We start from the raw sequence: 24620 nt of genomic DNA, 5'->3' as shown, positions 1-24620 counted from the left end.
TGGCACATATTGACCAGGGGATTCTGGTGCAGAAAACCCAGCCAAGACTACTAGGTACCTAGGCAAAACCCAGAAAATAGAATTTATCATTGGGCATGTTAAGAGTTTTGAAGATTGGAGGCAAAGGAGCATCATGAATAGATTTACATATTAAAATGCCATTTTTACTGAGCATAAAGAATTGATTAGACGATTACAGTGAAATGATTACAGAGAGAATAATTAAATGTAATCCCCTTGGGAATGAATTCAGCATATGAATAAATAGGTCCAAAATCCAATTCATAAGAACTTAATTTATATTTCATATTTGTTGCTAAAAGTCACCATTGTTTTTATATTTTAGCTATTATGCAAATCCATTTGTTGCATGTCCATTTAATGAAAAATTTTCCAGTAAAGAAAGAACTCACATCTATCCCTTCCTCATTTATTAATTATTTGTTTAAATAATTTTTAAACTTTATTTTTAAGGAAATATTAGATTTATATTTAAGAAAATATATACAAAATATATTGGGAGTACACATAAAACCACCTCCCTTACACCTGCAAACAGTTACACATATTAGTGAACCCTTAATCATTATTGTGGTATATTTGATACATGTGAAAACTTGTATTGTCCAGTTCTTTGTGAGCTTGCATTGGCAACCAACAAGATGATGATGGGCACTGTCCATCTCCCAAAACAGAGAGTGTTTCCAGATGCAGACAGGAAAATTTCTTCCAAGTGCTCTGTGGTATCTGGTTCCCCTCTCATTCCAGTGCTCTCTATTTCCTTTTAAGCTTTATATATGTAGCAATTATTTATTTATTCATTCATTCATTCATCCCTTCATTCATCCAATTATTTAATTATTTAAATCTTTCATTGATTTATTCATTCATTGATCCATTCATGTTTTCCTTCGTTTATACATTTATGCATTTGTTCCCTCATTTAATTTGTTTTTTCCAAGGCAGAGAAAAGTAAGTGATTAGTAATATTTTATAACGGTAGGCTCTAGAGTCAGATGGTCTGGGCATATATTACAGCTATATTACTTAGAAGGCTCTTGATTTTGCAAAAGTTATTTTAATCTCCAAAGGCATTTTTTTTAAGAAATTCAATTTTATTCAACATAGTAGTAAAACACAAATCCATGCATGCATACAATTAATGGTACTAAGTGCAACACATAGTTGTTCATTCATCACTTCAATCATTTTTAAAGTTTTTATTATTCCAATTATAATAATAATATAAAAATAACAAAGAAGGACATTAACAGCTTTGGGAAGATTATAGGTTATGATATCACCTATGCTTTCTTTCATTCTGAGGAGGGTTAGTAAAATTTTACATATGTCTAGGTCATGTGGGAACCTAAGTGATGAGAAATTAGGGGGATCTGGGGAACCTACACTATGGCATTGATATTGTAAGAAGGAATTTTTCTTACAATTGATCATGAAATTGGCCATTGCTTTCTGTGAACCTTAGAGCATATTGAAAACTTTTAATTTGAAAGAGGTATTTAGAGCTGATTGTCTTCTTTTCACAAAATATCTAATTTCTGGTCTGGGTTATCAGTAGGTAGCATATGGGGTCACTTTATAGTACAATTACATTTTGATTTTATATTTCTATTCATGCAGAGGGAATGCAAGAAAAGAAAGGTGAGTGAATTTCTTTCTGTCTTAGGCTGTACTTGAACGTTCAAAGTCCATTAATATCCCTTAAATGAATTTTAAAATTATCATAGCAAAATCAGAACTTCCAGGTAAAGAAATGCTTACTGGTCTTGTAAAACCGTGCTGAACAGAATATGCAGAGTGTTTGTAGCTACCGACAGAATAATTGCTTCCATCTTCTCTGTAGTACCTGCGTTCACTCTCCTCCTCGTGCTCTGTGATTCCTTTCTCAAATTATTCATGTATTTGTGACAATGTTTATTTCTTCATTTGTTCATCCATTCATTCATTCAATCATTCATTCCTTCATTCATTTTTCTTTTATCTCAAGGCACAGAAAGAGAAGTGGTCATTTGATTAACATTTTAAAGAAGTGGGCTCTAGACACAGACGATCTTGGTTCAAGTCTAGCTTATTTCTTAGAACCTTTGTGATTTTGTGAAAGCTTTTTCACCTCGTTAGGCATGATTCTTCTGAATTTGAAAGAAGACTCTAATGATGGTACTTGTGTTATTAGAAAGTTCATGCATCTAAAGCTCTAAATATCTTATTAGTAGAAGCAATAGTAGTTTTAGTAAAAATAGCTTTCATGGATTTATTTATTGAACCTGGAAAACACAAGATGGATTTAAGGAAATACACAATGCTCCTTGCAAACAAAATGGAACAACTCAACCTAACTACTTTTCACGCAGGTTTTCTTCTGTAGTTGCTTGCTTTCTGATATCCTATTTTAAAGATGCATTGATCCAACAAAATGTTACATTACAAAATAAAAGAGGGATCCATATACCCCAGTCAACCCAGTGCCCAATTCTCCCACAACATCTTTTATTAGTGTGGTACATTCATTGCATCTAATGAAAACATTTTGGAGCACTGCTACGCTGCATGGATTATCATTTACATTGTAGTTTGCACTCTCCCTCAGTCCATTCAGTGGATTATGGCAGGATAAATAATGTCCAGCATCTGACCCTGCAATGTCATTCAGGACAAATCCAAGTCCTTAAAGTGCCCCCATATCACAACTCTTCTAACTTCTTCCTGCCCTCAGTAACTCTGTGGCCACCGTATCCACATTTGTGAATTTTTAAATTGGACAATTTAAAGTGTAAATAGGAAATGTAATTCATCATCAGATTAAATTGTTCTACCACATGTGTTTTTGGAGTTATATTGACATTGTTATTGCCTGCTCCTAACTAATCATAAAATGATTTCATAACACCAAAAATCATTAAATTGTTCATGTAGAGCTAGGAAAGGAATTGTTGATGTTATTTACATTTTGACTTTCATTTATCTGCTGTTACCAATTAATTTTTTGTCAGCTGAACTATCAAAGGCAAATATGAAGTTTTAATTCAATATTTCATATTCACCTATTATATCCCTTTGAGGAAGACAATTCCATAGAGAAAAATAATAACACAATTCAGGCTGTGTGCAGGACAGGGTTAAGTTCTAAGGTTACAACCCTGATGTATCAGAGTTACCTGATATAGTCTTGACACAACAAAGTAATTTCCAAAAAATATTTTCAATTTCAAAGACCACACTCCTCCCCTAGATTAAGCTGACTAGGCCATGGAAACAGAAACCAAAGTACATTATCTGATATTGTTTTCCCAATATATGGGAAAGGTAAGTGTCTGTTTATTAGCTCTGAAATAACTCTGGAGAACTGCCCCATTGTACACACTGCCTGTCCTACGATGTGGTAACACAAAAACGGAGTCAGCAGTGGGTTTGCAGACTTGCTTTCAGATTGTTTTCCCTATCTTATTTTACTGGTACTCACATCAGGGTTTTGGGGATATCTCAACACTCACATGGAGTTTGACAAAAATCAACTCATTAGGTGACTTCCTATTTTCTCAGTGTCTCCCAACTGCCCAAAAGAGCAGCTGCCCCTCCCCACATGGACATTACAAGTCAACAGTCCATTTCCCCCCTGCACTTTCCATTGCCTTAACACGTGCCCACAAAGACCAGTGGACATTCTGTCTCTCGGCTCATAGCTCACCTGTTCTTACAACCCTATTCAAGAACGGCATGACACGGTAAAACCATGAAAACAGAGGAAACCTGAGCTTTGAGTCAGGCCCAAGCTTTATTTGGACTTGTAGAAAGGGAAGAATCTTTGACCATGGCAGGCCAAAGAATGAGTAAGTAAGTGCTCCTCAAAGATATCCGAACATGAAAGGTGATGAATAAGTGGTTTCAGACAAGGACATTCCATAAAGAGAGGAAAAGTTTTCACTTAGGGTCATAAGTAAGCTTGCAAAACCTTGTGTAGAGATGTTTGGATTTTGCTCTTGGAAGGATGTTTACAAAGGACACTAATGGATTTGGGAAGATTATAGTTGATGCTATCATCTATGCACTCTTACCCTTCTGAGGAGGATTATTAAATTTTAATTTATGTCTGGGTTGATGCTGGCACATAAGTGCTGAGGAATTAGTGGGAACTTGGGGACCCTCACTATTACATTGACAATGTAAGCAAGAAAGTTGCTTGCAATATAAGGTGAAATTGACCATTGCTTAGTATGTATGTGAAATGATATGGAAAACTATTATTTTTTAACTTTTTTAAATTGAAATATATCACTCATACAGAACCATACATAAACAATAAATGTATAGCAGTTGTGAACTTAAAAAACAAATATACAACATCAAACATATAAAACATCTCACCCAACCATCAATAACTTGCATTATTTTTAAACACTTTAAATTAATGATTAAAGAACATTGTCAAAATATTACAACTAACAAATTTTTCCCCTAACCAATCCAATTATTATTATCTTTATATCATTTGTATATGAACACTCATAAACGATTAAGTGTATAAAAAAAGTTGTGAGCTTACAAAGTAAATATGCATACCATCATACAGGGTCACATACATCAACTTTTTAAGAGATATTTATAGGTGAATTTCCTCTTTTTTAATAAAAATATGCAACGTCTGGTTTAGATTATTTGCAAGCAGTGTATGGGAATACTTTCTAACGCAATTTTGTTTTTACCTCTATTCAGGGGAAACAGTGAAAGAGAATGGTGAGTGTATTTATTTTTGTCTAAGATAGTATTTGAACCATCAAACCCAATAATCACAAATTGACTTTTAAAGTTATTAAAGTGAAATCAAAACACGGGGTTCATGAAAAGCTTATTGATGTTGTAAAATAGTGTTTTGTGGCAGCTGAAATATCTTTCGCCTATGTGTAAAAGTATAAATGTAAATTTCTCAACACAAAGATGTTGTTCAGGTTAAATATAGGTTAAGATGTGTCAGCCTGAGCTGCGTGATTACTGTGACTCTGAGTTCTTTAAACTGCCTCATTTTTTCAAGTTCAGCAATTCCTTGTCATGGTGAAATAAACTATGTAATTTGTTTCTGATGCTTGAGAAACATTTTGGAAATAGAAAACAAATGAGAAATATTCCGAATGCATTGAGATTTCGATTGTGGTATAGAGGCACAATTGCATTACAAAATAAAATCCAAATTAATATTTCAGCGATTTCCATGAAGAAGGCACTTGGTGCGTTAAGAATATACACTTGAGGGTTTTAGCCTATATATGATGTCATAGCCTTCATGAGGAAGTGCTGATGGAGTTGAGATCAGCGGTAATGAATGGAATAGGTAGGTCAATGGGAGCCCAGCAGGCGCAGGGCAGGGAGCAGAGAGCACACTACACTGTGGGTTGAGTAAGCACATGATTCTATCAGAATTGACATGTATTGACCAGGCTCTTCTGGAGAGGAAATCCCAGTCAGGACTACAAGGTAAGTAGGCAAAACCCAGAAAATAGAATGTTCCATTGGGCATGCTCAGAGTATTGAAGATTGCTGCCAAGGAGCATCATGAATCGATCTATATTTCAAAATGTCATTTTTATTGAGTGTAAAGAAATAATTAGATCATTACAGAGAAGTGGTTACGGAGAAAAGTTAGATGGAATCCCCTTGGGAGATTCACTCACTCATATAAATAAATAGGTAATTAAGTCAATTCATGCTAACTTAGTATTCAATAGTTGTTCTTCAAATTCACAAACTGTTCTAATTCTTTAGTCCTTATGCAAACCCCTTACTCAATTATCAATTGAATGAAAATTTTTCTAGTGAAGGAAGAACTCCTATACAACACTTCTTCATTTATTTATTTGATTATTTAATTTTTAAACTTTATCTTTAGGTAAGTTTTAGATTTATATTTAAGAAAATACACACAAAATATACTAGGAATTCCCATAAACCCACCTCACTTAAACCTACACACTGTTACACGTATTAGTGAACTCCTAAATTATTGTGGTATATTTGATGCCTGTGACAACTTGTACTGCCCATTTCCCTGACCTTACACTAGACAACCATCAAAATGATGATGATGGACAGCGTTCAACCCCCAAAACAGAGAGTTTTTGTAGTTGTGGACAGGATGATTCCTTTCACTTGCTCTGTGGTATCCAGGTCCCATCTCATCCTGATGCTCTCTGTTTCCTGTTAAGATTTCTTTTGTGGTAATTATTTATTTATTCATTCATTCAGCCCTTCATTTATCCATTCATTAATTCATTTGTTCATCCTTTTCTAACATTCTTCGTTCATTCTCTCATGTCCTTTGTGTTTTTTCATTGCAGAGGAAAGTGATTATTAGCATAATTGTTTAGAAGAGTAGGGTCTAGAGCCACATTGTTTGGTTTTATATTCCAGCTATATTACTGAAAAGCTTCATGGTTTTGCAAAGGATTTTTAAGCACATAAGGCATGAGATTTTATTCTTAAAAATACTATAATTAGGATATTTATTATATAGTGTTAAAATTAGTATTACAAATTTCACATGTATATAAAGTTTAACATATATTGGAAAATTAATAGTTGTGGTAGTAGTAGTAATAATAGCTTTCCTCATTTTAGCAATTAATCCTGGCCAAGACAAGATGCCTTTAGGGCAATATTCAGGACACTATGGAGACAAAATGCAGCAACACAAATATTGACGTTTACCTCAGCTATTACTGTGAATTTATACAATGGACAATTTCAGTTATTATGTAGAAAATACAAATTGTGATCACAGTGAATTATTGCACTGCACATTTTTTGTAGTTATATTGACTGAATGGGAACTTAGACTCAAACTAATCATAAAACATTCATTTCTGTAACACCAAAAATCAGGAACATGTTCGAGTAGGGTTATGAAAGGAAATTGTGATGAATTTACAGTTCTGTTTTCACTATTATCTAAATTTTTTTTAATCAGCAGAGCTTTCACAAATGTGCTAAGTTTTCATATAATAATATATAGTTACCTCATACTTCACTTTAAGGAACACAACTCCATAAGGAAAATTATTAACACATTTGAGCTTCTGTCCAGGACATGGTAAAGGAAAAAATAAACAATACCCTGAAGAATGATTTCCACTTGGTCAGCCATAACACAACAATGATAGTTGAAAAGAAAAAAATGTTGACAATCAAAGCCCACACTTCAACTCTAAACAAAATTGACCAAAAAATGGAGACAGAAATCAAAGTGCACATACTGTTGCATTATTCCAGTCCATGGGAAAGGGATACCTACATTTACTGACTCCAAAATGACAAGAGAGAAGAGCCCTATACACACATTACCCATCCTAAGAGGAGATACACCGAAACAGAGTCAGAAGTGGGTTTGCAGACTTGCTTTCAGATTGTTTTCGCTATAATATTTAAGTGATACTCACATTAGGGAATTTAAGCTATCGCCATATTCACTTGGAGTTCAAAAGAAATGATGCAAAATGGTGATGTCATGTTCTCTCAGTGGTCCCCACCTAGTCAAGAGGGCAGCAGCCCCTCCCCACATTGGCATTGCAAGTCAACCGTGGTTTTCCGTATGGATTCTCCTTTGCCTGAGCACATGAGACGTGCAACCCATTCACATAAGTAAATAGATCCATAAGTCAAGCAGTCATAACTTAATAGTCAACATTTGATTTTTCCAGTTCTCAGATGGTTCTTATTCTTTAGGCATTGAGCAAATCCCTTGCTCAGTTTTCTATTTAATGGAAATTTTCCTGGTGAGGAAAGGACTCCCATGCAACACTTCCTCATTCATCTATTTGTTTATTTAATTTTTAAACTTTCCTTTTCGGATATTTTAGATTTATATTTAAGAAAATTCACACAAAATATTTTCGCAATTCCCATAGAACCACCTCCCTTACACCTGCACACTGTTGCACGTATTAGTGAACTCCTAAATCATTGTGGCATATTTGCAGCCTGTGACAACTCGTACTGCCCATTTCCCGGACCTTGCACAAGGCAACCATCAAAAAGATGATGACGGACAGCTTCCAACCCCCAAAACAGAGAGTGTTTAGAGATGCTGACAAGAGAATTCCTTTCACTTGCTCTGTGGTATCCAGGTCCCATCTCATCCTGGTGCTGTTTCCTGTTAAGATTTACTTTGTGGTAATTATTTATATATTCATTCATTAAGCCGTTCATTTATCCATTCATTCATTAATTCATTTGTTCACCCTTTTCTAGCTTTCTTTGTGCATTCCCTCATTTGCTTTGTATGTTTTGCTTCAGAGAAAAGTAAATGATTATTAGCTTAAATGTTTAGGAGAGTAGGGTCCAGAGCCAGATTGTCTGGCTTTATATTCCAGCTATTTTACTCAAAACCTCCATGATTTTGCAAAAGATTTTTAGCCTCTTATGACATGCAATATTTTCTCAAAGTACTCTAACTGGGATGTTTATTGTTAGTGTTAATATTAGTACTAACAGGTTCACATATCTAAAAAAATTTGCCATATATTGGATAATTAGTAGAAGTGGTAGCAGTGTTAAGAATAGCTTTCCTCATTTTAGCAAATAAGCTGGCCAAGACAAGATGGTTTTAGGGTGATATGCTGGAATATGGAAACAAAATGGGGAAACTCAACTCTTTAGGTTATCGGCAGTTATTTATACATTGGACACTTTCAGGTACCGTGTAGAAAATATAAGTTCTCATCAAAGTGAATTATTGCACTGAACATGATTTTTGTCGTTATATTGACCTTATAGAGCCTAGACCCTACCAAATCATGAAATGTTGATTTCCATCACACCAGAAATCAGGAACATGTTCGAGTAGCCTTATGAAAGTAATTCTTGAATATGTACATTTTATTTTCACTATGACTTGTTTTTCATCAGCAGAAATCTCAAAAACGGGCTGAGTTTTAATTTAACAACATATATTTACCTCATTATTCACTTTAACGAGGACAATATAACCAGCAAAATTAATAACACTTTGCAACTTCTACCCAGGACATGGTAAAGGAATAAATATACACTGCCATGAAGAGTCAGTTTCCCTTGGTCAGCCGTAACACAGAAATGTTACTGGGGAAAAACTCTTGGGTTTTTTCCAGTACAGGGCAAAGGGAAACCTGCATTTATTGACTCTCAAATGACAACAGAATAGAGCCCAATATGAACAATACACTTCCTAAGATGGCATACAACAAAACAGAGTTAGCAGTGGTTTGCAGACTTGCTTTCAGAATATTTTCCCTGTATTATGTAAGTGGAACTCACAGTAGGGATTTTAGGCTATCCCCATATTCACGTGGAGTTCAACAAAAATAATTGAAATGTTGAATTCATCTTCTCTCACTGTTCCCCTAGGGAAGAGGGCAGCAACCCCTCCCCACATTGACATTGCAAGTCACCGTGGTTTTCCCGTATGGATTCCCCTTTGCCTGAGCACATGCCCGTGCACCCCATGCACATTCTGTCTCCTGGCTCAGGGCTCAACAGTTGTCATAACCCAATTCTTGAAGGGCATGAGATGGTGAGGACATGAGACTGATGAACACCCCTGTCCTTGGTCAGACAGATGATTTAATTGGCTTTGTGTACAGAGAATAATTTTTGACAGTGGCAGGACAAAGAGCAAGTTCGTTCCCCACAGAGAAATCGGAAATTGAGAGGTGAGTACTAAGTGGTTTCAGTACTAAGGCATATAGGGAGAAGAACATGCCATGCTTTGAGTGTCACATGGAGCTTACAAATCTAATGAAGAATTGTTTATACTGTGGCCCCGAGAAGAATGTGGACAAAGGACATTAATATCTTTGGGAAGATTATAGGTTATGATATCATCTACGTTCTGAGGAACGTACACTATGGCATTGCTATTGTAAGCAGGAATTTTTCTTACAATTGACTATGAAATTGGCCATTGCTTCCTGCGAACCTGCGAACATACTGAAAACTTTTAATTTGAAAGACGTATTTAGAGCTGATTGTCTTCTTTTCACAAAATATCTAACTTCTGGTCTGGGTTATCAGCAGGGAACATATGGGGTCACTTTCCAGTTTAATTACATTTTGATTTTGTGTTTCTCTTCATGCAGAGGGAATACAAGAAAAGAAAGGTGAGTGATATCTCTTTCTATCTTAGGCTATACTTGATCGTTCAAAATCCATTAATATCCCTTAAATGAATTTTAGAGTCATCTTAGGAAAATCAGAACTCTCAGGTAAAGAAATGCTCACTGGTGTTGTAAAACCCTGCTGAACAGAACATGCTGAGTGTTTATAGCTACTGACAGAATATTTGTTTCCATCTTCTCTGTTGTACCTGTGTTCCCTCTCCTCCTGATGCTCTGTGCTTCATTTCTCAAATTACCTAATTGTGACAATGATTTCTTCATTTATTCACCCATTCATCCATTCACTCATTCATTCCTTCATTCATTTATCTTTTATCTCAAAGGCAGAGAAAGAGAAGTGATCATTAGATTAACATTTTAAAGAAGTGGGGTCTAGACACAGACGGTCTTGGTCCAGTCTAGCTTATTTCTTAGAACCTTCATGATCTTGTGAAAGCTTTTTCACCTCGTTAGGCATGATTCTTCTGAATTTGAAAGAAGCCTCTAATGATGGCATTTGTGTTATTAGAAAGTTCACGCATCTAAAGCTCTCAATATCTTGAGTTATTAATGGAAGCAGTAGCAGTTTTAGTAAAAATAGCTTTCATGGATAGGTATTGAACATGCAAAACCCAAGAATTATTTAAGGAAATACACAAGACTCCTTGCATACAAAATGGAACAACTCAGCCTATCTAGTTTTCACCCTGGTCTTCTTCTGTAATTGCTTTTGTTTCTGTTATCCTATTTTGAAGATATCATAGCAAAATCAGAACTCCCAGGTAAAGAAATGCTTACTGCTCTTGTAAAATCCTGCTGAACAGAACAGGCAGAATGTTTGTTGGTAGCTACCAAAGGTAATCGCTTCCATCTTCTCCGTAGTACCTGCGTTCCCTCTCTTCCTGATGCTCTGTGCTTCATTTCTCAAATTATCTATTTGTGACGATGTTGATTTCTTCATTTGTTCATCCATTCATTCATTCATTCACTCATTCAATCATTCATTCCTTGATTCATTTTTCTTTTAACTCAAGGCACAGAAAGAGAAGTGGTCATTTGATTAACATTTTAAAGAAGTGGGCTCTAGACACAGATGGTCTTGGTTCAAGTCTACCTTATTTCTTAGAACCTTTGTGATTTTGTGAAAGCTTTTTCACCTCGTTAGGCATGATTCTTCTGAATTTGAAAGAAGACTCTAATGATGGTATTTGTGTTATTAGAAAGTTCTGGCATCTCAAGCTCTCAATATCTTGAGTTATTAATGGAAGCAGTAGGAGTTTTAGTGAAAATAGCTTTCATGGATTTAGTTATTGAACCTGCCAAACCCAAGACTGATTTAAGGAAATATGCAATAGTGCTTGCCTACAAAATGGAACAACTCAACCATTCTAGTTTTCATCCAGGTCTTCTTCTGTAATTGCTTTTGTTTCTGTTATCCTATATTAAACATGCCTAGATCCCACTAAACCTTACATTACAAAATAAAAGAGGTATCCATATGTCCCAGGCCGCCCAGTGCCCAATTCTCCCAGAACATCTTTTCTTAGCGTCGTACATATGTTGCATTTAATGAAAACATTTTGGAGCACTGCTATGCTGCATGGATTGTAGTTTACATTGTGGTTTGCACTCTCCCTCAGTCCATTCAGTGGGTTCGAGCAGGATATATAATGTCCAGCATCTGTCCCTGCGATATCACTCAAGACAACTGCAAGTCTTAAGGTCTCCCCATATCACAACTCTTCTTCCCTCTTCCCACCCTCAGTAACTCTGTGGCCACTACATCCACATCGTCTGTGAATTTTTTAATTGGACACTTTCAAGTATAACGTAAGAAATATAATTCCTCATCAGACTGAATTTTTCTACTACATATGGTATCAGAGTTATATTGACGTTCATATTGCCTGCTCCTAACTAAACATAATAAGTTGTCATAACACCAAAAGTCATTAACTTGTTCCCGGAGATCCAGGAATGGAATTGTTGATAATTTTTACTTTTTGACTTTCATTTATCTGCTAATATCAATTAATTTTTTACAAGCTGAACTAATCCAAGACAAGTGTGAATTTTTAATTGAACATTTCATATTCATCTCATATTTCCCTTTGTGGAAGACAATTCCTTAGAGAAATATGATAACATATTTCAGGCTGTGTACAGGACAGGATTATGGGCTAAGTTTACAACCTTGGTGAATCAGTGTTACCTGATACAGTCTCCACACAACAAAGTAATTTGAACAAAAATATTTTCAGTTTCAAAGACCACACTCCACCCCTAGTTTAAGCTCACTAGTGCATGGACACAGAAACTGAAACGCACATCCGACTTGGTTTTCCAATACATGGGAAAGGTAAGTGTCCATTTAATGGCTCTGAAATAACACTGGAGAACTGCCCCATTGTACACACTACCTGTCCTATGATGTGATGTCAGAAAAACGGAGTCAGCAGTGGAGTTGCAGACTTGCTTTCAGATAGTTTTCCTATCGTATTTAAATGCTTCTTACATCAGAATTTTTGGGGTATCCCATATCCAAGTGGAGTTTGACCAAAGCAATTGAGTAGGTGAATTTATATTCTCTCAAGTGGTCCCCAGGAGCCACCCCTTCACACATGAGTATTACAGGTCAATTCTGGTTTTCCCCTACGGATTCTCCTTTGACTGAACACATGTCCTCAGTGAGCAGTGCCTATGCTGTGTCTGGGCTCAGGGCTCGCCAGCTGTTACACCCCAATTCTTAGTGGGCATGGGATGGAGAGGATATGACACTGAAGAACACACCTGGTATTTAGTCAGGCATAAAATTTATTTGGACTTCTGTTCAAGTAAGGATCTTTGACAGTTGCAGGCCAAAGAATTAGTATGTTAATGCTTCACAAATATTTCAAAATGTGATGTGATTTATAAGTGGATTCAGAGCAAGCATATTCCATGGGGAGAAAAGAGTTCCTTTTAGGGACACACGAAGGTTAGAAAGTCGTGTGGACATGTTTTTACTGAGCCCCTAGGAAAGAGGTTGACAGAGGACATTATTAGAGAGGGGAAGATTATACTTTTTGATGTCATCTATGCATTCTTGCCCTTCTCGGTAGGATAATTAAATTAAACGTACGCCTGGGTCACGATGGCTCCTAAGTGCTGAGGAGCTAGCCGGACCTTGGGAACCTCACTAATACGTTGATAATGTAAACAGAAAATTTTCTTGCAATTCATCTTGAAATTGTCCATTGCTTAGAAAGTATGGGAAATTTTAGTCTCCACATTCCCTTTTAAGGAGTCATTTATAGTTAATCCTGATTTTACTAAAAATATATTATTTCTGGTCTAGAATACCTGCAAGTAGTATATGGAGACACATGCTAACACATTTTTGTTTTTACCTTTTTCTTTCCTCTACGCAGATGAATTGAAAAAAGAGAAAGGTGAGTGATATTTATTTTGGTTTTACACTGTATTTGGTCTTTCAAAATCCAATACAAACCACAAATGGAGTTTTAAATTTACCAAAGGAAAAGTCAAACCTCAGTGTTCAGGAAATGCTGTTTGATGCCGTGTAATAGTGTTGTGTGGTAAGTAAAATAACTTTGGCTCTTTGTAAAATTGTAAATGTGAATTTCATCAGAGAGATAGTTGTTGGGGTAAAATGTAGGTTGAGATGTGTCAGTTTGAGCAATATGAGGACTGGGATGCTGAGTTCTTTCATCTACCTCATCTTTCTGATTTCAGTGATTCCTTGTGCATTTAGATATAAAGAGTCTAGTATGTTTTTGGGGCTTGAGAAACATTACAAGGAAAAAGGGAAAAAATTCCATGAAATGCCACATAGCTTTAGACATGCAAAGAGTTTTGAACTTCATAGGAAGTGTACACAAGTATTATACTGAATTCACACATAAATCCCCTCATTTCACCTACACAAAGTTACCCTATTATTGATCTCTCCGACCAGTGTGGAATATCTTGTACAGGTGACAAATCCTACTAACCTTTTCGTATTTCTGCCCCTCCCTCTCCCCCCTACCCTGTTGTTTTTGGTTTCTGTGTCCATTCGTTCCTTGATCTTCTGTATCTATTTCTCTTTGTGTGTTCTCTTCTTGGTTTTCTCCTCTAGGATTCCTCATTCTATCCTGGGGACCTCTGATGTGGAGAGAGATTCCCTGTCACTTGTACCTCCTCAGTGCCTGCTCTGGGCTGGGCTTCACCTGAACTCTCCTCTTCATCTCTCTTTTGTTGCCTTATCCTTTTGCTGCATGACTCCCCTGCACTGGCACTTGGTTACCACGCAGGCACTCAGCTCACGGGGGGCACTTGCACAGGCACTCACTCAGCTCACCATGTATGGAGTTGGTTCACACTGTCCAGTTCTTTGAGCTGGCCCTAGACAACTAAAAAATTAATGATGATAGATCTTTTCCCCCCAAAATGCAGGAAGTGTATGCAGTTACTGACAGGATAATCCCTTCCATCTGCGCTTTCATATCTGGGTCCCTTATTCTCTAGGGATCCTCATGTTTTTCTTTAAAGTTTTATTTATTCATTCATTCATCCATTCCCACATGCTTTCCCTCATTGATTTTTGTTAATCTCAAGATGTAGAAAATTTGTTATAATATTAACTTTGTAGAGGAGTAGACTGTAGGTTCGGATTGCCTGAGTTTAAATTTCAGCTCTGATGATTAGAAGCTTCATAATTTCCTAAACGTTTTTATCTTTTTGGAAATTAAAAGAAATTTTAAAGAGTGTAATAATGGTATTTATGACATGGACTTATAATCAGTATTAAATTTTCGTATATCTGAAAATCTTGAGTCTTGTTGTGTCATTAGTATGAGTGGCAAAAACAGTGGCAATAATAGCTTTCGTTGGTTTAGTTGCTGAACCTGGAAAAGACAAGTTTTTTTAGGCAATATTCAGGAATCCATGAAAACAAAACAGATCAATGCTACATATACAGTGTTCATTTAGGTCCTTCTGTGAATTTATACATGGGACATCTACATGGTTTTGTTATTATATCTATGTAGACACAGCCTGGTCCTAACTAAGAGTGAAATATTGATTGTCACAACCAGAAAAATCGTCTCCATGGAGAGCTCGATTTATGAAATGCCTTTTGATATTAAATACTGTTCTGTATTCACTCTTATCCACTAATTTCCACTTCTTTTTTTATCAGCTGTGCGCTCCCTGGTAAAGAAATTAGGTAAGCATTCATTTGGTGTTTTATATTTACCTGGATGATTCCTTTTAAGGAAGACAATTTTATAGTGCGAGTGAATAATAACACAATTCCACATCTGTCCAAGATTTGGTTGTGGTCTAAACTTATACTAGCCGTTATGTGAAGGTTTCAGTTTTACTTGGTTGAGTGTCCACACACCAACCTTACTGAAACAAAAATATTTTGAACTTCAAAGTCCACACTCCAGCCTCAAGTACAACCACCTAGGCCATGGAGTCAGGAACCAAAGTGCGCATTCCATTTGGTGCTCCCAATACGTGGGGAAAGTGAGGCCACCCTTTATTGCCTCTGGAACAAAAAAGGAGAGCTGGCCCCTTGCACAAAATACATCCCTTAGAATTTGATAAAGAACAAAGGCAGGCTAGCAGGGGTTTTGCCGAGTTGCTGTTAGATTGTTTTGTTTATCTTCCTTAACTGCTCCTCCCAGCAGAGTTTGTGCAGCATCCAAATACTCAGGTAAAGTTCCACAACTGTCAATCGTGTAGGTGACCCTATGCTCTCTCCATGGTCCCCACCACCTCAAGAAGACAGCCACCACTTCCCACTTGGATAAACAAGTCAACCCTGGATTTCCACTGTGGACTCGCCTTTGCATGAGCACATGCCCACAATGACAGAGCGGTCATGCTGTCTCCTGGCTCAAGGCTTGCCAATGTTTTAAAACCCACTCCCGAAGGGCATAAGATGTTGAGGCTATGGGAACAAAGGACATACATGGCCTCTGGTCAGGCCATAGCTTCTTTGGTATTTGTGAACAAGGCACTGTGTTTCACAGTGGCTAGTCAAAGAATGAACAAATTTGCAACTGCCCAAAGAGAGGAGAAAATGAGACGGGTATTTAAGTGTTTTCAGAACAAGAGCACTCCATCGGGTAAGAGAAAATGAGTTCTTGATATTGTCATGTGAAGCTTACACATGGGGTGGGAGATGTTTTTACAGCACTCTTAGGAAGGATGTTTACACGGGACATTAACTGCATTTGGAAGATTATAGTTTCTACCATCCATGCATTTTCCCCTTCTGTGGAGTGTTATTAAACTTTAACTTATATCTAAGGTCAAGCAGGCACCTATGTGCTGAAGACTTAGGAGGACCTGAGCCACTCACACTAATACATTCCTAATGTAAGCAGGAATGTTTATTACGATGGACCATGAAATTGGCCATTGCTTGCTACGTATGTGAAATTATGTTGACTACATTTTGTCATAAAGATGTAGTAGTTGGTAGTTTTCTTCTTTTTATTAAAACATGAAACTGTTCTAGACTATCGGGAGGTAGCCTATGGGGATGTTTTTTTTTAAACTTATTTTTCTACTTTATTTTAAATATTACATTTAAAAAATACGAGATCCCCATATACCTCCCTCTCCCTCTCTAACATAATTTTTGATAAATTTTTCTTTTTTTGTAGACAATAGAAAAGAATGATGATACTATTTGTTTTTGTCTTACACAGTATTTGAACTTCAAAATCCAATATTACCTATATTTGAGGTTTAAATTAACTACAGAAAAATCAGTCCTCACCGTAAATGAAGTGCTTATTGATGTTCTAAAATTGTGTTGAGTGTGAAGATAATATCTTTCATCTACTTGTAAAATTGTAAAAGAAAGTTTCTCAAGATAAAAATAGTTTTTAGTTTCTAATGAAGGTTAAGATGTGTCAGCTTGTCCTCTGCGAGGATTGGGACTCTGAGTTCTTTCATCTGCCTCATTCTAGAAAGTTCAATCATTCCTTGTGCATCACTTTTCAAGTATGTGGTTGTGCTTGAGAAACATTGATGGAACATAAAAAGGGAAGGAACCCCCTGTGCAGTGAAGTTTCTATTATGGAATAGATATAAAATTACACATACGAAATAAATGTCAAAATAATATTCTAATGAGGGTCATGAAGAGGGAATTTGGTGTAACAAGAATACACACTGGCGGGATTTGGCCTGTACATCAGGTCATAGATTTTCTGAAGAAATGCTAATGCAACTGAGATCAGTGTTAATGAATAAAACAGGAAGGTCAATGATAGCCCATCACGTGCAGGGCAAGGGGTATAAAGCACACTACACTCTGGGTTGAGCAAACACATGTTTCTATCAGGTTGACATATATTGTCCAGGGAGTTCTGCTGCAGAAAACACAGTCAAGACTGAAATGATTGTAGTCAAAGTCCAGGAAATGCAAAGTTTCTTTGGGTATGCTAAGAGTTTTGAGGACTGCAGGCAAAGGAACATCATGAATAGGTTTATATTTTACAATGCCATTTGTATCGAGTACCGGGAATGGATTAGATGATTACAGTGATATGGTTGCAGAGGGAAAAGTTAAATGGAATCCCCTTGGGAGATATACTCATAAAATAAATAGGTCCAAAGGGCAATTCATGTTAACACTTAATATTCAATGTAAGTTTTTGAGAGTCACAAACTGCATTTATTATTTGGTCATTATGCAAATCCTTCAGTCAGCTACATTTTTCCAGTGAAGAATGAATTCTCTCTAACTCTTCTTTATTTTTTTTAGTTAGCTGTTTATTTATATTTTAAACATAACTTTTAGAGAATTTTAGGTTTACATTTGAGAAAAAATGCACAAAAAATATAGGGAATATACATATAGCCCCCTCCATTACAACCACACACAATTACTTGTATTATTTAACTCCTAAATTAATGCAGTGTATTTCAGACAGGTGACAATTCCTACTGTCCAGTTTTATAGGATCCTGTTAGAAAACTGAAAAAATGATGATGATGGACTGCTCCTGTTCCTAAAATGGGGACTATTTGTAGCTGAAAAATGTATAATTCCTTCTACCTGCTTTGCGGTATCTTGGTCCTCTCTCATCCTGGGTCCCTCTCTTAACTTTTAACATTAATTTAATTATTTATGAATTTATTTACTCGTGTTTATTCATCCTTTCCTTCATTTCCTCATTCATTTCAGTTTATCTCAAGGCAGAGAAGAGATTACTAGATATGATTTTTAGGTCAGTAGGCTGCAGATTCAGAATATCTGGGTTCAGATTGCAGCTCTATTACTTAGAAGGATCATGATTACGCAAAAAAAATTTAAATTCCTATGGCATATATTTTATTTTAAAAAGACTATAATAATGGTATTTATGAATACAGTTATACTCAATATTAAAAATTTCATATATCCAGACGGTTGACATATATTGAGTTATGAATGGTACTGGTAGAAGAAGTAGTAATAATAGACTTGATGATTTCAGTTATTTAGCTAAGAAAGTCAAGGTGGTTTCAAGGCAATATTCAGCAACTAGGAAAAAAAGAATGGATGAACTCTAACTATCGGGTTTTCCCTCAGGTCTTTCTGTGAATTGATCAATTGGACAAATTAAAATATCATGTAGGAAATATCATTTATCATCAGACTAAATTATTCAACTCCACAATTTCTTTTCAGTTATATTGAACAAGACACAGCCTGGTCCTAATTTATCATAAAATGTTGATTTCTGTAGCACCAAAACACATTACCTGTTCAAGAAGATCTATGAAAGGAATTTATGATATTAGTTCCATTTCTATTTCCACTATTACCTGCTAAGTTTCATTCAGTTTTTCAATCAGCTGAACTCTCAAAGGAATGTGTTAAGTTTTAATTTAGTGTTTTATATTGACCTGGTAAATCCCTTAAGGACGACGATTTCACAGAGAAAACAAACACAATTCTGGTCTGAGCAGGAAATTGTTAAGAAATAATTTGCACTACTCTGATGAATAGGTTTTACTTGATCCATTCTCCACAAACCAAAGTTTCTGGAATGAAATTATTTTGATGTTCAAAGTCCCAACTACACCCCAAAATTAAACTTAACCAGGCCGTGGAAAACAAAAACAAAAACAAAATACACATGCCATTTAGTTTCACCAGTACATGGGCAATGGGAGCCACCTATTATTGGCTCTGAGATGACACTGGGGAATGCCCCTCCTTGCACACACTATAATTCCTAATATGCGATACACCATGAATGGAGTGAACAAGGCTTGCAGATTGCTTCCAGACTATTTTCCCTGATTCGGTTAATGGCGACTCCCATTTTGGATTTTTGAGGGCATCCCCATACTCACGTGGAAGTGCACCACTGTCAATTACGTAGGTGACCCCATACTCTCTAAGTGGTCCCAATTGTCCAAGAGGGCACTCACCCCTTCCTGCATGGACATTGCAAGTCAGCCATGGATTTCCGCAATGGATTCTCCTTTGCCTGAGCATATGCCCACAATTGACAGGATTCATTCTGTCTTCTAGCTCGTGGATCACCAGGGCCACAGAAAGAGATGAGAAAATGAGAGGTGACGGATAAGTGGTTTCAGAACAAGGGCATTCCATGGGAAGGAGAACAGAGTTCCCTTGAGGGTGACATGAAGATTACAATTCAGATGTGGAAATGTTTTTAATGCACTCCAAGGAAGGTGGTTTTGAAAGGACATTAACAGCTTTAGGATGATTATCGTTTGTGATATCTATATTTTCTCCCATTCTGAGGAGGGTTAATAAAATTTTACATATGTGTAGGTCATGTGGGAATCTAAGTGAGGAGAAATTAGGGGAATCTGGGGAACCTACACTATTACATTGATATTGTAAGCAGGAATTTTTCTTAGAATTGGTCTTGAAATTGTCCATTGCATCCTATGAACCTTAAAGCATATTCACAACTTTTAATTTGAAAGAGGTATTTAAAGCTGATGATCTTGTTTTCACAAAATATCTAATCTCTGGTCTGGCTCATCAGCAGATAGCAAATAGGGTCACTTTCTAGTATAATTACATTTTGATTTTATATTTCTATTCATGCAGAAGGAACAGAAGAAAAGAATGGTGAGTGATATTTCTTTCTATCTTAGGCTGTATTGGAGCTTTCAAAATCCATTAACATCTCTTAAATGAATTTTAAAATTATCATAGCAAAACCAGAACTTACAGAAAACGAAATGCTTATTGATCTTGTAAAACAGTGCTGAACAGAAAATGCAGAGTGTTTGTAGCTACTGACAGAATGATTGTTTCCATCTTCTCTGTAGTCCCCGGATTCCCTCCCCTCCTGGTGCTCTGTGATTCCTTTCTCAAATTATTTATTTAGTTGTGACTATGCTTATTTCTTTATTTGTTCATCCATCCATCCATTCATTCACTCATTCAATCATTCATCCTCAAGACAGAGAAAAGTAAGTGATTATCAGATTCACTTTTGAAGGAAGTGGGCTCTAGCCTCAGATGGCATTGGTAGAATTCTAGCTTATTTATTAGAAGTTTCACTATTTTGTGAAAGATTTTTCACCACATAAGTTATGATATTTCTGAATTTGGAGACTATAATGATAGAATTTATGTTATTAGAAAGTTCATACATCTAAATCTCCACATCTCTTGAGTTATTATTAGAAGCAGTATTAGTTGAAGTACAGGTAGGTTTCCTGATTTTAGTTATTGAACCTGGAAAACACAAGATGGATTTAAGAAAATATGCAATTCTAGTTGCCGACAAACTGGAACAAGTCTAACTATCTAGTTTTCACCCAGTTCTTTTTTCTTTAATTCTTTTTTTTTTTTTTTGGTTATCTTTTTAAAAAGATACATAGATCACACAAGAAATTGCATTAAAAATATAACTGGTATCCATACACCCCACTCCCCCACGGCAACCAATTTCCCCACAACATCTTTTATTAGTGTTGTACATTTTTTTCATTTGATGAATATATTTGGGAGCACAGCCACACAGCATGGATTATAGTTTACACTGTAGCTTACACTCTCTCTCAGTTCATTCAGCGGGTTATGGCAGGATACAAATGTCTAGCATCTGACCGTGACATATAATTCAGGACAACTGCAAGTCCTTAAAGTGCCCCCATATCATGACTCTTCTTCCGTCTTTCTGCGCTCACTAAACCTCTGGCCACTGTATCCACGTCTTCCGTGATTTTTAAAATTGAACAATATTAAGTTTAATGTAGGAAGTGTAATTCCTCATCAGATTGAATTATTCTACTGCATTTGTTTTTGGAGTCATATTGTCATTGACATTGCCTCCTCCTAACTAATCATAAAATGGTGTCATGACACCAACAATCATTAACTTGTTCTGGAGAGCTAGGAAAGGAATTGTTGATATAATATACCTTTTGACTTTCATTTATCTCCTAATGTCTATTAATTTTTATCAGCTGAATTATCAAAGACAAGTATGAGGTTTTAATTTAATATTTCACATTCACCTCCTATTTCCCTTTGAGGAAGTCAATGCCATAGAGAAAAATGATAGCACCATTCAGGCTGGGTACAGGACAGGGTACACCGCTAAGTTTACAACGGTGATGAATCACGGGTACCTGATACAGTTTTGACACAAAAAAGTAATTTCAAGAAAATATTTTCAATTTCAAACACCACACTCCCGGTTCCCTAGATTAAGCTGAATAGGGCATGGAGACAGAAACCAAAGTACACATTCGATCTTGTCTTCCCAGTACATGGGAAAGGTAAGTGCCCATTTCTTGGCTCTAAAATAACACTGGAGCAACGGTCCCATTGGAAGCACTCCCTGTCCTAAGATGTGATACCTCGGAAACGGAGCCAGCAGTGGGTTTGCAGACTTGCATTCAGATTGTTTCCCTATTGGATGTAACCGGTACTCACATCAGGGTTTGGAGAATATCTCCACATTCATGGGGAGTCTGGCAAAAACCAATTCATGAGGTGACTTCCTGTTTCCTCAGGGACTCTCACCGGCCAAAGAGGGCAACCGCCCCTCCCCACATGGACATTCCAAGACAACAGTGCATTTCCCCCCTGCACTCTCCTTTGCCTTAACACCTGGCCACAAGGCCCAGGGGACATTCTGTCTCTCGGCTCATGGCTCACCTGTTCCTTCTTACACCCCAATCCAAGAAGGGCATGAGACAGTGCCCCCAAGAGAACAGAGAAAACCAGAGCTTTCAGTAAGAATGAGGCAGTAAGTGCTCCACAAAGATATCCGAAAATGAGAGGTGAAGAGGAAGGGGGTTCAAACAAGGACATTCCATAAGGAGAGGAATATGTTTCCCTTAGGGGCATAGTAAACGCTTGCAAAACTTGTGTGGAGAAGTTCTTACTGTGCTCTTGGAGGGATGTTTACAAAGGAAACTAACAGATTTGGGAAGATTATGCTTTAGGATATCATCTATGCATTCCTACCCTTCTGGGGAGCATTATTAAATTTTAACGTCTCTGTGGGTTGATGCTGGCACAAAACTGCTGATGAAACCGTGGGATCTTGGGGACTCTCACTATGACACTGATAATGTAAGTAAGAACCTCCCTTACAAGACAAGGTGAAAGAGACCATTGCTTAAGATTTCGGTGAAATGGTATGGAAAACTAGAATTTTTCAGGGGTCTTTATAGCCCATTTTCTTATTTTAATAAAAAGAAGTAACATCGGGTCTTCATTACTTGCAAGTAGAGTATGGGAATACTTTCTAACGCAATTCTGTTTTTATCTTCATTCAGAGAAAACAGAAAAGAAAGACAATGGTGAGTGATATTTATTTTTTGTCTGAGATAGTACTTGAACCTTCAAAACCCAAGAATCTTCACAAATTGAGCTTTAAAGATGGTAAAAGTTAATCAAAACTCAGGGATCATAAAGTGCTTTCCGATATTGGAAAATAGGGTTTTGTGGCAGCTGAAATAACGTTGGCCTATTTGTAAACTTGTAGAAGTAAATTTCTCAACACTGAGTTACTGTTTGGGTTAAGTAGAGGTTTAGATGAGTCAGTCTGTGCTATGCCATTACCAGGGCTCTGAGTTCTTTCATCTGCCTCATTTTTTTCAAGTTCTGTGATTCCTTGTCATGTGGAAATAAACTCACTGATCTGTTTTGGGAGTTTGAGAAACATTTTTGGAAAGAGAAAACAAAGGAGAAATATCCCGAATGCACTGAGATTTCGATTGTGGTAGAGAGGCACAATTGCACTTACAAAATCAAATCCAACTTCATATTCTAGCGATTTCCATGAAGAAGGCACTTGGTGCAGTAAAAATACACAACTGAGGGATTTGGCCTATACACCAGGTAATGGATTTCCTGAAGATGTGCTAATGGAGTTGAGATCAGCAGTGATGAATGGAATGGGTAGGTCAATGAGAGCCCAGCAGGCGCAGGGCAGGGAGCAGAGAGCACACTACACTCTGGGTTGAATTATCCCACGTTTCTATCAAGACTGACATGTATTGACCAGGCTCTTCTAGAGCCGAAATCCCAGTCAAGACCACAAGGTAGGTAGGCAAAACCCAGAAAATAGAATGTTCCATTGGGCATGCTCAGAGTATCGAAGACTGCCGCCAAGGAGCATTAAGAATAGACCTATATTTCCGAACGTCGTTTTTAATGAATGCAAAGAAATAGTAAGATGATTACAGGGAACTGGTTACGGAGAGAAAAGTGGAATGGAATCCACTTGGGAGATCCGCTCATTCATATAAGTAGATAGATCCATATGTCAAGCCTTCATAACTTAATAGTCAACATTTGATATTTCCAGTTCTCAGATTGTTCTTATTCTTTAGTCATTGAGCAAATCCCTCGTTCAGTTTTCTATTTAATGAAAATTTTCCTGGTGTGGAAAGGACTCCCATGCAACACTTCTTCATTCATCTATTTGTTTATTTAATTTTTAAACGTTCCTTTTGGGACATTTTAGATTCATATTAAAGAAAATTCACGCAAAATGTATTCGCAATTCCCATACAACCACCTCCCTTACCCCTGCACACTGTTGCACGTATTAGCAAACTCCTAAATCATTGTGGCATATTTGCAGCCTGTGACAACCAGTACTGCCCATTTCCCGGACCTTGCACTAGGCAACCATCAAAAAGATGATGATGTACAGCGTCCAACCCCCAAAACAGAGAGTGTTTAGAGATGCTGACAGAATTTCTTTCACTTGCTCTGTGGTATCTGGGTCCCATCTCATCCTGGTGCTCTCTGTTTCCTGTTAAGATTTATTTTGTGGTAATTATTTATTCATTCATTCAGCCCTTCATTTATCCATTCATTCATTAATTCATTTGTTTACCTTTTCTAGCTTTCTTTGTGCATTCCCTCATTTACTTTGTATGTTTTCCTTGCAGAGAAAAGTAAATGTTTTTTGGCTTAAATGTTTAGGGGAGTAGGGTCTAGAGCCAGATTGTCTGGCTTTATATTCC

At 36.7% G+C, this 24620-nt stretch overlaps 1 protein-coding gene across 1 annotated transcript in view; it reads left to right on the top strand.

Moving 5' to 3' along the window:
* The window catches only part of LOC139437861 (myelin-oligodendrocyte glycoprotein-like), a 100513-nt gene extending 77562 nt beyond the window's left edge, over window positions 1-22951 (top strand). The window contains exons 11-17 of the mRNA XM_071212732.1: window positions 1642-1662; window positions 4732-4752; window positions 10122-10142; window positions 13550-13570; window positions 15325-15351; window positions 20227-20247; window positions 22920-22951. Of these exons, the coding sequence (XP_071068833.1) occupies window positions 1642-1662; window positions 4732-4752; window positions 10122-10142; window positions 13550-13570; window positions 15325-15351; window positions 20227-20247; window positions 22920-22951 (164 nt within the window). The remainder of the gene's footprint in view (window positions 1-1641; window positions 1663-4731; window positions 4753-10121; window positions 10143-13549; window positions 13571-15324; window positions 15352-20226; window positions 20248-22919) is intronic.
* Window positions 22952-24620: the final 1669 nt, after the last annotated feature.

The sequence above is a fragment of the Dasypus novemcinctus genome, chromosome 30, assembly GCF_030445035.2.
Source record: "Dasypus novemcinctus isolate mDasNov1 chromosome 30, mDasNov1.1.hap2, whole genome shotgun sequence".
Classification (NCBI taxonomy): domain Eukaryota; kingdom Metazoa; phylum Chordata; class Mammalia; order Cingulata; family Dasypodidae; genus Dasypus; species Dasypus novemcinctus.
Note: the sequence above shows the minus strand (reverse complement) of the source record. Positions and strands in the feature narration are given on the sequence as shown.